The sequence below is a fragment of the Cylas formicarius genome, unplaced genomic scaffold (assembly GCF_029955315.1).
Source record: "Cylas formicarius isolate icCylForm1 unplaced genomic scaffold, icCylForm1.1 PGA_scaffold_6__28_contigs__length_40554024, whole genome shotgun sequence".
NCBI classification, from domain to species: domain Eukaryota; kingdom Metazoa; phylum Arthropoda; class Insecta; order Coleoptera; family Brentidae; genus Cylas; species Cylas formicarius.
The window spans coordinates 7,596,339-7,614,868 of NW_026844347.1; the positions used below are offsets into that span (position 1 = coordinate 7,596,339).

At 33.1% G+C, this 18,530-nt stretch overlaps 1 protein-coding gene across 1 annotated transcript in view; it reads left to right on the top strand.

Annotated features, from left to right (window-relative positions):
- LOC132703016 (uncharacterized) overlaps positions 1-18,530 on the top strand; it is a 116,474-nt gene that overhangs the window by 89,947 nt on the left and 7,997 nt on the right. The window contains exons 8-11 of the mRNA XM_060672019.1: positions 8,710-8,941; positions 10,100-10,245; positions 12,701-13,015; positions 17,558-17,764. Of these exons, the coding sequence (XP_060528002.1) occupies positions 8,710-8,941; positions 10,100-10,245; positions 12,701-13,015; positions 17,558-17,764 (900 nt within the window). The remainder of the gene's footprint in view (positions 1-8,709; positions 8,942-10,099; positions 10,246-12,700; positions 13,016-17,557; positions 17,765-18,530) is intronic.

Here is an 18,530-nt window from a genome sequence, read left to right on the forward strand (position 1 = left end):
ATCAGTAACATGAAGCAAGGCAGCAAGGGTTCTGTGAAAAGGTCGAAACCAGATTGAGTGTCTGGGAGGATTTTGTTATCGCATAGAAACTGACGAAGTTTGTTAGCTGCAATTTTTTCAATAAATTTTGAGATGGTTGGCAACCAACTGATTGGTCTAAAATCGTTAATGTCACTTGAGCACTCTTTCTTTGGAACGGGTATAACTTCAGCTTGCTTCCAAGAGTCCGGAAAAACCCCGGTCAGCAGACACTTGTTGACAAGGAAAGTGATATGATCCACCGAGTAATCAAAATAATTATTTTTATATCAATATTGTCTGAGCCATGAGCGTTAGTTATAATATTAGTCACAGTTTTATTAATTTCCTCCGGGTAAACTTGAATGAATTAGGACCAAATTGTTAATAATATAATTTGTAGATGTAAACTCTGGATCCATACCACCAACAGCTCCAAAAAAAGTAAAAGCAACATTAAAACTATTAGGTTGGTCTAAATCGTTTTCGAACACTAAAGTAGGATTACTGTTCACTTGAAGTCTCTTCAAAATACGCCAAAAATTTTTAGGATCAGCCTCAAATGCACTTGCCCTTTTCTCGACTCTCACAGAAAATTTCGTAATTCTCTATTCTCGTTTAAACCAATATCTGACTTATGACGTATGTATCTTAAACGTAACGTATTTTTAAGTTATATTAAAATTTTAAGGTTTTCGGTAAGCCTTAGTTCTTAATTCTAACTGTTTTTAATGGAGCATGAATATGAAATAAATAGTTCATATTATTCGTAACAAAGGCAACTAGTACGTTTATATCACCAAAAGAATATAAAAGCTCCCAGTTAATTGCTATAAGACTATTAATAAACAAATCATTTTCGAATCTCTAAAAATCTTTAAAGGTTCGAAAAAGACTAACTAAAACTGATATTTTCGTACTTAATTCCTTTCACTTCATTGAACAATTAAAAACCAATATATTACGTCAAAACAAGATTCGGGGTAGTTTAGATGAAGTTTTTCTCTTTATTAAACTCCCTTGAAACCATTAACATTATTTCAGGTATATTAAAATCCGAAAATCTGTGTTCAACTCTTCTCATCTTAATTAGAAAATGCTTGCCTGGCTCGTAAGGATCAAATTTGCGAATAAATATCACTAAGAGCTTTGGGTTCTCCATTATTACCTGTAATCAATATTATATTTGATTATATATTTATATTATTACTATGCCCATAGCTGTATTTATTAGCTTTAAAGTTAAAACCTAAAATAGGTAAAAAACGAATGCACCATGCGAATCTCTCAAAAAAAGAAGTGCTTCACTAAATGTGGAAAAGAAAAAGATACGAAATGTTTACTCCAGCAGTGTCAACGTTCAAAATCTTGCAAAACCGGTACGTTACGGTACGGTACGATAGTTTTCTACTACTAATTCGACCAAAGAGGGTCAGAGTGGTGAAATTTCCACAAAAGTGCCAACTCGGAGGGGACTTAAAGTACCAGAATGGCTAAACACAATTAGAATTCGCCGTATTGGTTGAACGCCGAAGACTCCAATTTTATAATAAATATATAATATAAAAAAAAAGCGGTATAGTAAATCACTTTATAGTTCGATCGTATGTATAGCGAATATTGAGCGAAAGCTTTATTAGTAGGAATATTCTGCTTGACTAATAACGGCAGGTAATCATAAGTTTACCAGAGATTAAACAAACAAAACTTCGACGCGATGAAAACCGATCGGAAATTCAACGGCGAAACCCGGAGAGCGGAGTTTTATTTTCAAATGCTTTTAGAACGGGTCGTTTTCAAAAATATCAATTCTCTATCCGGGTCAAACCGTATTAAGCGAGCTTTGAATACGCCGTTGAACGAGTTACCCAAAAGTTCAACTAAATATTTTAGCCAGACGCTCCGGGCCTGAAATAACCACGATATCAGCGTATTTCTATTCAACGCACCACTTTCTTACTTCTTCGTCGTCACAGAGTCACCGTTATATCTTAAAAGTGACGGCGGGGTGAAAAAATTTCACTCTCAGCCTTCCCCTCAAACTTCTGCTTTACTTTTCCGCAATATCATTCGGTTCGGATTTTAAAAGTTCCACAGGGCACATTTTGGAAGTTTGAGACTCTTAATCATCATAAAATTGCGTCGTGTTATGAATGAAATTGAAGTTCCGAGGTAGAAGGGGCCCTGTTAATAATTCCCTTTAAATGGTCTATACAAAGGATCGTGATATAGAAGCTACGTAGTCCATTTTATTTAAGCAGTTCCAAAAGCAACATTTTCCGACCTAATCCGACCAGAGGGCCAGAAAGTGGTAGCTTTATATATTAGAATAAGAAATGAATAAACTGAAAATATTTACATGTTATCGCTGAGGTTTCTAAAATGAATTGGAAGAAGACTTATTAGGGAACAGTGGTGCATGAAGAAAGAAAATAAATATCTGCGACCTATTTGCCGACTTAGGGATATGTGATCTATCTGCAATAAAAAAGTCCTATTATAATTCCGTACTTGAATCGAAATGTGCGCCTGAGACTGATGAGAGACAGAGAGAATGTCGAACGTTGAAGTACTCGAAAGATTAAGTGCATGCCATAGATTGGGTGTTGTCTAATTGAAGGTCGATAATTAAGGGAGCGGTTTTTGGGTCCATTTTACAAAGAAAACTTCATCACTTCATATGAACTTATGTCCTACACATTTTAACTTTTGAGATAAGGGGAGGTAAAGTTTAAAAAAAATTTTTTTTTCAATGTCTGTAATACCACTTTAGATATTTTATTGATATTTGGTAGACGTGTATTATGTATCAAGAATTATTATTTACCACAAATTTTTTAAAATACATCAGTGGCGAGCATACGAAATTTCACCTCTGTTTTGGCAGACATTGATGGTATGTCATGTTTCTCTTAAAATAAAAATTATTCTTACAACCCCCAATAATTTCTAAAGAAATTTAATTTTTAAATTTTTTTCATTACTATGTACGGTTTTCGCTTATAAAAATAAAAACTTCCTCTCTGCATACAATATTGTTAATATTACTGGGCACTGGGCCGGAAACTAGGCGATTATATCAAAAGGGCTTTCCTAATAGAGTCCTACCAGTTAGGCGAATATTTTTAAATGTTCATAGAAGGTTGACTAAAGCAGGTACTTTGCGGGTAAATAATCATTTAAAAGGGTCTGGAAAAGTTGGAAATTAATTAATCGTACCCTTTTTCCTGTCAGAAAGGCTAATTGGCCGTAATTATCGCCAGTTTTTAGAAGACAATTTGCCAATATTGTTAGAAGAAGTACCATATTTAATTAGAAACAGAGAGAGAATATTTAAATCACACATTTAATATCCGATGGGTGGATTGTGGCGGATCTCAACCCCTAGCTCCTCAAATTTAAATAGCTTGGACTTTTTCTTATGGGGGCATCCTAAAAGTCTGTTTTATCGCATCCCAGTTAACACTGTAGAGGAACTGAAGGATTGAATAAGAGCTTCCTGCATTTTAATAAAAAACGCTGAAGGTATACTTCAAAGAGTGCGCGGCAATATGAGGAAAAGAGCTGAAGCGTTTATCCTTCAAGGTTGAAGACACTTTCAACAACTTATCTGGTTTCTGTTTTCTACTAAGGTTGCTAATATTCTATACACAGACTAAAAATTATTAATAGTAGGATTTTTTAAAAATAAAAATCTTTTATCGTTATTTATCTTGTTGTTAGGATGTTAAGTTATTTCCTTAAAACTGTAAAACTAAAAAGAATAGACTTCTATTTTTTTTTTCTCAAGGACAGTAGTTGATAACTAAAAACTAGATATTTTGTTTAACCAGTGCAGTGCAGTGCAGTGCAGCATTTCCTTAAAGAAAATAATGACATCTGCATTCATTTATGAGCAGATTTGATCTCTTCATTTTTTTTTAATCCGTCGCACGGTTTTCACTTAAAAATAAAAAACTAATTTCTCTACATACTGTTAAATAAACGATATTGTGTATAAGCATAATTTTTATTTTTATAGAAATCAGAAAATTAACATGTGAAATTCTATACGCCCGCCACTGGTGTATTTTTAAAAAATTGTAGTACACTAATTAATGCCTCTGAATACCTAGTACATGTGTACCAAATTTCATTGAAATATCTAAAATGGTATCACAAATATTTAAAAATAATTTTTTTTTTTGGAAAAATTTGCCACCCTATATCTCAACAGTTGACCCAAAAATCAATAAATAATAAAAGTAAGGAAAACATTCACATACTCTAGCACGACAAATATGAAGTGACCCCGCTAATAATTGAGGGAAAGTTGGAAAGAAAAATGGTTGCGGTAGAAAACAGATAGCCTGTATGCGAAACATTTGAAAGTGGTCGGAACTGTATTAGGTAGACACAGGATTGGCAATGTGATGGCCAGGTCCGGCAAGCTGTCCCGCAGAGCTACTCTTACGACACAGTTTTTACTGTTCTACGTTTACCAGAAGTTTCGGTCGTTTGATTATCAAGTCAGCAAATAGATGTACACTTTATGTCTCTAAAGAGGGAGACACAACATGTCAGCTTCTATTTTATCTCATATTAATGCCCCTTGGTTTTATTTATACAAACGGTAGACCTTTTTCTTCAACGTTTCTCGACTTCCTTTTAATCTTGGGGTAATGGGGGTACTATTAATTATAACCAAAATTATACTCTCCGATAGTTGTTGTTTGATAACAACGAAAACGAATAAGGTTTTCGTATGTGTGGTATTTAATATTTTTACCCTGTCTACCGTTATTTTACGAATATGGATTGGTAGAGATCTACTCTACCTTGATGAAAAACTTGATTACTTAGACTTTACAGTTTAATGCAAGGAATCTGGTATATTTATACTTTCTTTTTAAAGAATTTAAGCTACAGCAATTTTTGCCCAGTGTTACCACAGTTTTATTTTATTTAGACCCGAATTGTGTCTACTTCACGAGCTGTCGTTAAGTAAAGCTTTTCGTTAAGTTCAATTGGTTTACTAATGTATAAGGAAAACTACATAATATACATGAATATACTGAGTTTTGTAATAGTAGTAGATATTTATTTCGGAGCAATTTGTATTGCAATGACTATTTTTCAATAATAATATAAATATTACGTTTTCAAACCAAGAAGAAGCAAAGTGTGTCATATATGGTTTTCGTAATCAGACAGGCTGCAAATAACATTTGTTGTCAGTAAAGGCCTTGAATATTTTTTGAATTGCTTTTTGTTACCATTTCAAGCAAGTTATGGTATGTTTGCCAGGAATGAGAAGCAATAATTATTTTTTTTTAACGGAATGTCATTTTTTGTTTCTTGTCGAATAGGAATGAATGTCAGATGTTATTTGGAAGTATTCCTTATTGTCATGTATAGAAAATAATGTTTTAGGTAAATGTCAGTCAGTGTCAGAATTAAAATTTCTTTAGTGGTTTTCAGTTGTATATTAACCGAATTATTTTTCTTGTTTAACAATAATACAGTCTACTGCTCTAGTGCTGAATATACTCAATATATCAAAAAAAAATCCTCAATTTTTTTTGAAACGGGCTATTTGATTATACCACCTTAATTGAGACTGAATTTCTGTATCTATAAGTTTCATATGCGAATTTTTAATTATATCATCTTGGTCTATGAATTAAATTACTAGTTTTTTTAGGATTTCACATAAGGTGGTCTTTTATGCAGTGGGTCTCAAATTTTTGTATAACCTTATTAATTTTTTGTATAAATAATATACTTGGTAACATAGTATCCATAAATGGTACCCAGAACTACACAATATTTAGGCTAAGTTATTAGTAATTGTTTAATTTCGTTTATTCCTGGTAAGTTCTATGTGTAAAAAATTGTTCCTTATAACTCTACACTGTTTCCTAATATTTCCGATTTCATAGTCTGATTTTCAATTTGGACAATGATATTTTGTTTTGTATTTGAAAGGTTTACCAAATGGAATGCTTTCCCCCAAAAAGCATACCTCTTCAATTTATCCAAAAAAAATCATGGTCTAGGAGTCTAGGTGATCAATTGGCTGACTCGAATTTAAAAATAAATAGCGGTGCTAGTTTTGACCTATTTTTTGAATAAGTTTGGTTACAGCTAGAAAATAATTGTAATTTGTTCATAAATGTATTTCATTTGCTTACGAAAACCATACAAAACTTGGTCGATAGACCTCTAATTCGTTTAGATTTACTTTTTTTGCACTACCTAAATTAAATCTAATTTGAGCTGCTCTGTTTCATTGAATTATTTACTAAATAGCAAATTGGTTTTCCTAAACCTAAACCTAAAACTTTTCCATGCTAATGAATTTCTTCAAAAAGTAAATTGAAATACATACAAGATTTAAATCTATTACTAATTCCTGCTTTTAACCAGTGGTTACAAAAGTTTTCTTTTTGAAGGGACGCAACATCTTAGTTGTAAACATGTACCCCTTTCATGATTTTTGGTTTCGGTACATTTGTGATTAAAATTTCTTTATCAAGATATCCCTCACAATTGCTTTTTTTTCTTATGAAGCAGTCGGTGTGCTATTTAATTTTAGTACAAAATTTCCTTCGAACTGTGTGTATAATTTAATACCATCTCAATGTACCCCGGACCATTTCCAATGTATCAAAATAGCTATGTTTGAAAAAGAGGTTTTCATTCCGAGTACATCAATCTGAAATATAAGTTAGTGTACTTAACTATCCAAAACTGAGGCTTTACATAATATTGTGGTAATCGTCGAGAGTGTTTGGAAAATAAAATTTCCCACAAAATGTTTGTAGACAATACATTTCATTTTGTTTTACCTCGTATGCCAGTTCATAAAACTGCTTTTTATGGGACATATTTTTTTGTTATATAAATACACTTAATATTTATCGCCTATTTAACATGATTTCGTCGGGTATAAAACCCTATCGGTAGATGCCATATAAAACCGGTTATAAACAATTTCAACTCAATAAAAGTACGTTGTGGCCCAATGCAAATATTGATTTCCCATTTAAAGTCTGAAAATTGATAAAAAATATGCCTTTTATTGTAATGTTAGGCATGTATATTGGAGTTTTTTTTCCAAATTATATTCCTTGTCTGCGGAAATAAAAACATTTAATTATAAATGAAATCTCATTGCTCATTTGCCGACTTTAGAACTTGAAACTAACAGCAAAGTAAATGCATACCGAATTGAACATGAAAAGTACGACAATTCTAACATTTAATTTCTTGCATTAATTATTTTAAAAAAGAACTTTTTTCGCCCTGAGATTGGAGGAGAATTATTAAAAATATTTTAATATAAAGCTGATGTATGGTGCCCATTTGTATTTCTGCATCCCCGCTAAGAACGGCAATGGTCGGATGAAATAGGATATATAGAGTCAAGTTGCATGGAATTTACATAAAATAAAGAAGATAATTCAAGCAATTTTGCACTCAGCATTTTCCTAGTGCATTTAGGAATCATTCAGCAACATTGATGTTTATCTTTATGTTAAAAAGAAGTAAAATATTTTTTCCTAAACATAAAGCAGGTGAAATAAAAAAAAAAGAAATTAATATATTCCAAAATTAAAATAAAAAATGGGAGAATTAATGGCTAAAATCGTCCGCTCTCCAATTTTTTAAAAGTAAAAATAATCCTATGGGATTATCATTTCTTCTCGTCTTTTGGCCACTTAAAGCAAACTAATATTAATAATTTAAAATATTACTTCCGAATATTGCGAACTTCTTGGAAATTTCAGAACTCTGCTAAAATTCGGTAAAGTAATTATTTAAATAGAAACTTGAACTTGGGCTAACGAAAATCATGCAGCTGTGCGAAGATATCAAATAGGTAGTTACCTACAATTTTGTCTAGAAGGAGTAACGAGGAGCGATAAATTTAATGCTTCTGAACTAACTCATATATTTGGGATATAAAACTGGACCAAACAATAAATACACAAAGTAATATACACATAGAACGTTGAGCAATGCATGATTGAAGCGTCAGAATAAATTCGGTACATATTTAGAGCTTTTTGTTTTTTATCTGCATGAACTATACATACACTTACTAATAACATATATTTTTTTATTTTCTTTGTAGTACTGTTCAAATGAATGTATAACGATATATTAACCTCTTCATCTTGTGAAGTTTCAGTTTTCTAATCTTTATAATTTTTTTATATTTTATTATTATATGTTTTTAGTTATGATAATTTTCATATTAATTTCATGAATTCTTTATTCATTTGTAATGTTACAGTCAAATTGCTACTGATAGTGAATTTTATTCAGTAAGATTGAAATAAAAATATTTTTTTAAAATCAAAAATTGCTATGGCATATAATTAATATACGAAAGTGTACCCGCATTATTTGTCCTTTGAATTTTTGGCTCTGAATAATGGAATATTTTCCTCACTTACACTCTGGAAAATATGTTGAAAAATTTGTTCAATTCAGTTCAGTTGAATTTGGCGTGCATTATGGAACCATATTATTTCCTGATTAGAGTTAAAGTTTTTCCATCTACTCATCCAGAATTAACCACATTTATTATCTTTGGATGAAGGTCTTCTGTAAGATTCCCTATACCTATCTCAATGAATTTCGACTTTGCAGTTGCTAAGGTTATGTTTTAAAAATATATTATTATATTGTTCCTTTCCTCAGCCCCGGCTGTAAATAAATGCCGATTTCCAATGTGGATAGCGAGCTACACCCACTGGCACACGCTAGACTACTCAGTCAGTTACAGCTTTCATCACAGGAACTCGACGTTGAGGATAAGCAATTCGAGCGGAGTCGAAATGAAAATTGTATGCGTGCAAGTGAAATATCCCTCCGCTGGACGCATCGATGGGCACAATCACGTACTGTTGGTGACGCATTTCACTACGGGCTGGTAAGCTTATATTTTTCGCACGTTTATTTATGAATGGATACCTGCGAAATAATATTTCGGTCATACTTTATTATTGTGGGTACTGTGTTATGTGTCAATCATCTTGAGATTGCAGTTATTTCTAGTTTCTTTTGGGAAGCTTTATATGTGAAAAAATGCCTTTTCCACATGTAGAACTTACAGTTCTAAATGAAACAAAGAATTAAAGATTTGGAAAACACTTTAAAATGTGTAAAATAAAAATAGCAAACTTTGATGTAATTTCAAACAACCCTCTTCAGTCCCCTATATTAAGACAGTTCAGAACGTGTAGAGATATTAATGCACCTCTGATTAGAATGGCAGAAGAATCACTACGTTTATTTTCGAATCGTTAAAAACACAAGGCTATCTTTTGTTGCAATAAAAGTAGTATCGTTGCATTTTTTTTTTGTAAAACGACCTCTAGCGACGAAACAAGCAAGCAATCTAAATCTGTCCGCTCAGGGCTGCTTTGATGGCGTAACAAAAGCTCTTATCAATAACTACGAGTTTGTCAAAATGTGTGCAACCGTTCTGAACTTATAGATATTTATTTCCGAAAATGTTCTTACAACCCACACCACTTTCCCTTAAGATAGAACAGAATCTATTCTACTAAAATAAATCAAATTTATACCAACTATAGTTACTTAAAATATAAGATTATTTCTCAAAAAAAGGGGTTTAAAATTCGAGAATGCGATTACGCTTCCGGGGGGCGTTTTCAGCCATCGAGTTGTCATTGTTTTATTATTTTGGGTAAAACATGTTCTCCAAGTCGGCATTTTTTTACTTCACTTACCTTTTTTATGGACAACCGAGAAGAACATTATTTTTGTCCAAAAAATTATCAACATCATAATAAAAGAATCTTTGGAGGCAGGAAAAATGCTGAATTTTTCAGATTTAATAGTTTTTGAACCGTTTTCTTAGTTTGGGATGTAATCGACAATCGCCATACGCAAAAGCGACCCCTTAAATTGTTAAACTCGGAAAATTTCTGACCGTAATTTCATCTTCCGGAAATACCCAAATAAAATTTTCCCGTTCACGTAAAATTGAAATATCTAATACGTTTTTGTTCGGATACATCTCGATACGTCGAAACTGACCGAATCCGGTTTTCGTTGATTGCAGCCAAACTGGCTTCACTTGCATGTCCTTTTATCGAAGGGACAGCCACGTAGCAGAAATACAAATTGGATCTCATGCGAAGCGTCCGGAGGACGCCTGCGGCCCGCCCTTTTTCAACAGGACCAATTTGCCATACGTCACGTTAGTCAGTAAGTATTATTGTTACTGTATTTCTTTGCGCCGAAATATTCATCGAATATACCGTGTGTGATAATAATAATAATAATAATATTGCTAGCGTCGAGCGCAATGGAAGAAACTAATCGCTACAAACAAGAGGTTTAGTGATTTTGTTTGAATGTTCTTTTTATCATTGGATATATTTATTAACGGTTTCTTGGTTCATACAACTAACGATTTTTGTCCTCTATTGTTATTTATTTTCGGAATTACTTTGATTTGGAGTCGTTAAAAAGAACTTTTCCTATGCTATCATTCTTTTTTTTTTGTGACAATTTGAAAAAGAAATCTGCGAAAGGATATGACTTTTTACCTCATCAAATGGTCAAAAAAGGGCGAAACAACCCAGCGAAAACCGCATTATCGTAATCCAATCCTAAAATCCTAAAATAAAATGCTAAGTTTGTATTTCATTATATTATTACCATTAATTTTTTCATTAATAATTATGTTTTAACTAATTAAAACTAATAAAAGACTAAACATGTTTGCAATAGATTGGGATGACAATAATACAATCTATTTAGCCGGCCTCCATTTACCTATTTTGTATTTTTCCCTTTTACTTTAACTTCTTTGAAATGAACTACTTTTTTTTCAATTCTTTAGTTTACGAATTGCTTCGGTTTTTCGACATAGTTTAATTACATTTCAAATAATAATCGTGCAAAAACACGTCTTGACTGTTTAAAAAAACCCAGTTAAACTTTATCCCCTTTAGTCTCATCCTTTATTATGTACTCAATTCTTACGACTCGTTGGTGGGACCAAAAGTATTCGTAGTAATAATAAAAATTATTGAAATTAGGTAAACATTATTATATACAAATCTTCTGGATGAATCGAACCTGCTGATGTTTCGCCAATCATTCTGTTGGTGGACTGAAACAGTTTCAGTTTAGCTCTAAATAGGCATCTCGTATCTAAAATACAGAACTGCCTACATCTTATGGAAAGATTTTATCTAGTTTAATGCCCCTAAAATCTCGGATACGCCTCATAAAAAAAGTTCACCAAAATAGCGTGTAGTATTTTGCACGCTAGAAACAAAAAAAATAAGTATTAAAGTGACACCGAAGCAATTCTGAAGATTGATTAAATGCCTATTTCTTATAGCTTATATGTGTCGCAAGCTGATGGAATGTCGATAATAATACACTTATTTAAATACGAGAAAACACAGTACCCAAAATATGGTTTCAAAAGATCAGTTCGATGTATTGCCTTTCTTCTTCTTCATATTGCTTCTCCACTATCGTAAGTTTGCTAACATCGTAGCAATCCTGACCTTGACAATTGCTGCTCTGGAAAGTTCGATTATTGCTGATTTCGCAGCCATGTTATTCTTCTTCTCCAAATTGACCTTCTGCCCACAATCTTCCCCTGGATTATCAAGCGAAGTGTCTCATATTTTGGAGCCCGCATTATGTAATGTGACTCAGATGATCTCTCCTCTTTTCACTTCCTTTAACATATCTAATTATTTGTTCATTCTTATAAGCATTTCTGCTTTGGTCGTGTGCTTCACCCACGATATTTTGATCATTCGTGTGTAGGTCCACATGTCAAATAGTTCCCGTTTGCAGGGCGTTGTTTTTTATTATAATCATGTTGTGTTAAGTATCCAATCAAAATGCACAGTGGCAGTGACGACCTTGTTCAGTAGTTCTTGTAAGTAATGCATGTTTTCAACAAGAAGGACAGTGTGGTCTGCATAGCGTGCTATTAATTGTCTTAACAGATGCAGTGATAGCTCCCGAATATCATACACGGCCTCTGGTGAATATATCTTCAGAGAAGATTTTGTATAAAAGCTTCGAAAAGACACATCCCTGCCTTATGTCCCGTTTGACATCATGGGGTCAGTCGTAGCATTTTGTACTGTTACTGTTGCCTTGTGGTTTAAGTAAAGGTTTGCAATGATCCTGATATCTCGCGAGTCGAGGTTTTTCTGATTTAACACTTCTACTAGCTGGTGATGCTTGACTCTATTAAACGCCTTATTGTATTTTGTAAAGCATAAACTTCCTCATCAATATTGCGTTTATCTACCTTTTTTAATTCTCTTTTTTTGTTTTAATGAATTTTTGTTATTGATTTTTCTGGCTATTTTGTTAGAGATAAAAAGGAAAAAAAAAACCGTTTGTATACACAAAAAAAATAGATCATCGATAATGTTCTGGTTTATTCTTTTTCCTTTTTGGGTAACGGGTTATGTTATTTATTTTGAAGTTTTTATGTGTCATAAACCAATAACTTTTACAGCACCAATTAAGAAGGGCTAGGTAACTACACTTCTACTTAAGAAATTAGGATGAACTACTTTCTTAAATATCAATATTATCGATGAACTTAATTTCTTAAAGTTTCGTGTGTGCTATTTTTTGGCTTATGTTTAATTCTAAAACAGTATTTAATTTACAGCTAGCGTCGTAGATCAACCTACGAAAGCTTGTCCTTACATGGGAAAGTTCGACGTAGATAATCTCTACAGAAGAGACGACAATCTTTACCCCAAGTATTCCCAGCAAGAATCCGAAGATCGGTATTTCGACAAGAAATACTACTTGAGCAAATTATCTAACCACGAACTGGTAGAAGATATCCTAGTCAGATCGAAAAGAGTCGATCCTGACAGCGACTGTGATAGCAAAGCGTTTTCGAGTTTAGTGATTGGCTGTAACAACCACGACGTGATGGAGTTCAATAGCGAATGTTCAACTCCGGATTTAATTACTTGTGAGTAGAGCGGTCTTTGCAATGTAGAGACGATAATTTAAATAATTTCATTAAATATATGAAAAATCTACTAAACAAATACGTGTATAGTGTGTAATCTATGATGTTTTGGCAGATGCTTTTATAGGCAAGTACAATATTTGCCACTGATCTATCTCATTATTCTAATGAAATTTATAGGAATACCCTAAAAACCAGCTTTTTACATGATGTTATAGGTTTCTGACTTCATGCTAATTCTATTTCATTTGTGCTGAAGGTGGTATCTTGATCCTGATATTTATAAGAGATACATTTCTTTCCCATATATTCTGCCAAAAAGATTTTATTCTATACCCTGCATGTAAAATAATATGAAGCGTTTAATAAATACGTACTAAGACTGTAATTGGATTTGTGTAAAATTAAATTACAAATTATTAAGTAATGATTTGCGTGTGGAATCGGCAAATCAAATATTTAATGTAACAAACAAAAGTAACAAAATGATAATTTACTGTTGAATAAACATTCCGTATAACAATTTCAACATTCGAAAGGCATACGCAACCGTTAAATTGCTTTATCTTTCCAACAATACTAAAACTTCTTTCAGATTCTTTCGTTTTAAGCAATTTCAGCTATTGTGATATAATATGCGAACCATTTATTGTCCGAGAAGATTAATTGCGTATACAGAAAGTACAGAAATCCCGTCTTCGGTTTTGCTTAATGGAATTAAGAATTACCAACCATTTATAAATCTTCTGGATCCCTCCTCGGCTGTTGATGAATCGACCTGAAACTACCTGTTTATATACGTACTTTTTGAGGGAACCGGAACTTAATAAGAAGCATGAACATTTGTTTGTTTAGAGATTTCTATAGATTCTAGGATTTTTCTTTGGTAGCGGAGTTAATTACATGCGAGAATTTTAATTTGGTCCACTTAGATTTGATATATGTTCTTATTATTATGTTCGGCAACTGCTTATAAAGTCTATTTGTCGTAGTCGTATGTTCCTGTCCTTTTAGCCTAGTTGATATTTTTCGTCCTCTCTCTCATATTTTTTTTTGTCATTGATCGATCGAAAATGTGGAGAAATTTTTGAACAAGTGGCAAATCTGGTTTTGACGTTCTATTTCTTGAGAACCTTTGGTGATGTTCCAATGTAAAAAAAATATATTCCAGGCAAGCATTGTTGATGAGAAGTTTTGGTTCCAGATTCTCAGCTTTTGATATATCTGAGGTTTTCAGGAATAGGGACTTTGGTAAAGAGAACTAACCAGAATATCCTGTGGATTTAATGCAATGCTTGTTAATTGTTCAAAGGAATTAAGTACAAAGCTATCAGTTTTCTCTGTAAAAGGTTTTAATATAGAAGCTAGATATTTTGCTAGAGAATATGTTAGAGAACCAATGGTGCTGACAATAGGTTGAAGGGGTAATCCTTCAAATGTATGTTGGGGTGTATAGAGTGTATTGGGAGTAGGTTAAGAAAATATCGGAGAGGCAAATAACAAAACAAATGGCATCCCCATAGTTTGGTTTCAGATGGAAAGTGTCAATGGTTTTATTCTCATAAATATATCTGCATGGAATTGAATAGTGATAATGGAATAGTTTTTATTTGTTGTCAGTTAGAAACTGTGTTTCTTGTAAAGGGTTTTAATATATAAGCTTGATGTTTCGTTAGAGAATAGGTTGGAGAACGAATGGTGCTAGCAATAGGCCGATGTGGTTTGTAAATCTTAGGCAGCAAGTAGAAACGAGGAATTTTAGGGTCGTGAGGGGCGTCACGGATGCTAAAGTGGAGGAACACCATTTTAGTAATAATAATAACTGTGCCAATAACTTCTTAGCGTTAATCAATATTGCTTAGCAATATGTCCAGCATAGGGATGACTTTAATTATTAGTCACTCAAAAATATCAAATAGGCTGATATTTCTGTAAATTGTTTTGTTTTGTTTAACATTTAGGAAAGAAGTTAACTCTTAATCCCACATTTAGTTTTATTATCTAATTTAATTATTAGAAACAAAAAACTTACAACCAATCAAAATATTGTCAAGAGAAATTACGATGTAAAATGACAATTACCTTAACAACAAATTCCTATCTGAATTCTAAGCGACAAAGCAAAAATACATAATTATATCGTAAGAAATTCCATTAACAAGTTGATTTATGTTTTCTGACTAGACACCATTTTAAAGTGGTTCGCTTGTAATCCAGGTGCAATTTGGAAATGCAGTATTCTTAATAAAACTCTAAAATATTTTGCCGGATTCGCGACTAAGCGGTTTTCCTGTTTGTAATAAGAAAGTGGGTAGCGAAACTTTGAAACTCGCGCAACTTGTAGTTTAACTTTTTAGCTACAAATGTATTATTCACGGTGGCCGACAACAACCGTACCAAACTTTAAGCCTGACAGAGGCAGCTCAAGAAATTCAGCCATTTCAGACTAAATTATTAAAATTTGTAACAGCATATGTCAACATAGAACGTTAAGTTTAATTTGTTTACTTCTAAGTAAACAACAACCAGATTCGAATTTAATTTTTAAGTGGAAATGACGCAAATGATAATGTAAAAAATAATATTTAAGCACCGATAAAATTCGTTCGCTACAAGAAAAAGCTGTCCTAAAAATAATAATAGACAAAGACAATAATTTGTAAGTATATCGCCATCATCAAGTGCATGGGTAGCGGATTTCATTTCACGAACTGCAATTCACTCAGAAATGTTTCGCGCTTTCACGAAATAGTGATAGGTTTGAAATTATTTGGAATATCCAGATCTCCTTTTTTATGGAAGATAATTATCCCAGAAATTTTCAAATATGGAAACTTTTCGTTGGAAAATACTGCACAATATGCTTTACGGTGTGCTTTATATTTTTGAACATTAGCCGAAGCTCTCAGTGGGACTCAAATTGATTAGGCTCACAATTATGTCGTGCATCTCGCTTACGGAGAGAGAAGAAAAATTCACTAGCGGAATTGAATTTTTGTCATTAATTACATTTATGATTGATTTGGGTCTAATCTTTGAAGATCATTTAGTTTCGTAATTAAGCAAATCCCAGTAGCCCATATTGGTGGATCTCTAACGATTTTTTTTTATAATTAGCATTGGTCAGTCTATTCTCTGACCGACGAGGGTAAACAATACTCGACACTTAATTTTTAGATATAGCACACCATCTCTTTTATTTCTGAGAACTCTGTCACCCCAAGGTACAAGGTGTAGGTGTAATTATCTCTCTAACTACTTTGAAATCCTTTTTTAATCAGAGCCGTCCGAGTATTTGGTCTAATTTCGGTAGGATCCTCAACTATGGAACAACACACATACACAAATATTGCAGAATGATCATAGAGCGCTGGATCCACATTACCCGCAGTGAATAGAGTAAGAATATGTTTATAAAAAAATTATCAATGCAGTTTGACGAAGTTTTAGTCGTACGAGTAATATCGGTAACTGTAGAGAATATACCAAAAGTGGCAAGTAGGAGGTTAAGTTAAATTTAATATGAAAGTTGTAATGGTTTCAAGAAAAAAAAAAGTGTAGTGGCAACAGTGCGGGGTAGTAGGCGAGGAGAATGAGAACGTCAGGAGGAAGGCCGGCGGCGCTCGACGAGTGAGGAGTGCGTCGAAGAGTTTCCAAAAATTGATGTCGATCGTATTCGGTAAATTTGTAAGAATGTAAGGTCCGAGTGTAGAAATAAATGCTGTTGTTAAAACCGTCTTCCCCTTGTTTCGACGAACCCGGATCCCTGATCTACTTCAAAGTCACCGTAATAATAAAATTTCTTTTTCAACACTACAGGTCATTTGGAAGCGAGGTTTTAAACTAGGTATCAGCAGATAAGGGTCGCCCTGGCTCCCCGATCTGCATACGTTTATGAACGCAGTAATCTCGTGGATTATCGGAACACCGCAAAATTCTTTGCTGATATTTAAAGAGTATTTGTTTAAATTTAAGGTTTTGCACAGAAGAAGACAGCAGTCGGTACCTGAACCAGACATGTTAATGGAAGCTTGGTTAATTATTTCATCATCACACTTATTGCTCGCTGCAACCTCATGTAATGTCCAGCGACAGCTTTTGTGGTGGGGATGTAATCTATATACTTGGTCACAGAAATTAACATTCGTTCGAGTTTTTAATAGTTTAAAATAAAAACATATGTGATGCCAAGAAATGCTTCAATTTCTTGAATTTGGTGTGATGCTATGCGATTTTCTTCAAAGTGTATAAATCATGAGAAACCTAATGCACAATTGTTCGAATCCGTTCAGTTCCTTTCAATTTCACATTACGATTCACTCTAAGAGGACGTTAATAACAGAAAGAATATAATCAAGAGCTGTCCTGACTTCCAGCGGTGAGCTGTACACTAGCGCCATCTATTTACACGATCCAAAACAATTGGCAGATGCAATTTAGTATTTTTCTAATCCTAGATAGGTATTTATTATGACTGTGCGTCGAGTCGTTTATGACCACATTAGATAGTTCCGTCTGTAAAATCGAAAACTCTTCCTTCAGCCTACACTTGTTACGGACAATGGGAGGAAAACGGAACGAACTATTTGATTACGGCGCCTGTAAGTAGATCGTATGGAGGTAGAAGATTTTGTTTTATGTACAAAGAAGTCAGTCCGCAAATGGTGTCCTTTTCGGCTTCAAGCTTATGCAATCGTCTAATTCAACCGGGTATTTCGGGTGAACTAGTCTTCAACGTTACTAGCACAGGTAAGATAACAGCGAAGATATGTTTAATATACATCGTAAACGTAAACATATTTGCAATAAAGCTATAAAGTAGTAAAATAAAAGTAAAAACACACAAGTAGTGTAACAGTGGGATTTAGTATACACGTAATTGATTTTTTGTACTATTATGAATGTATGATCTTTTCTGCTGATGCATCTTAATCCATTAAAAAAAAAAGTCTCATTTTCAACGTTTCAGCGGTGGACTGCATTTGTTGAACAAGTCTTATTTTTATTATGTTACACACTATATAAATCAAGTAACGAGAAATAATAGAAAGCTTTAATGTATGGTGCTTTTATAGATATATATCTTATTGAATATAATTAAAATACTTGTTCCGATCTTATTGTGTTGAGGGGGTGGGGGCTTAGAAATAAACATGCTGCAAATCAGCAGGGTGAACCGATGCTTTGAAAGGTTTTTAATTAATTTGATTTTGGACAGTATTAATCCATCTCTTCTGGACTATTTGTTTCTACTACTAGTCAGGCGACCGAGTTGGCCAAATTACTGGGCTACCTCGACCTATATCCACTTGTTTCTAAAATTTTCATTTAACCAGTTTCTTACACTCTGATCACAGTGCTCTATTATACTTAAAGAATATCTCCAAACGAGGACATATTAGCATATTCTCTAACAAATATTAGGCTATAGCTATTAACGTAAACTTAGTTCGAAAAAATTGGAAAAACACTAGGTTCCTAATTAGTCCAGAAATGCGCATTGTAAGTAAAAGAT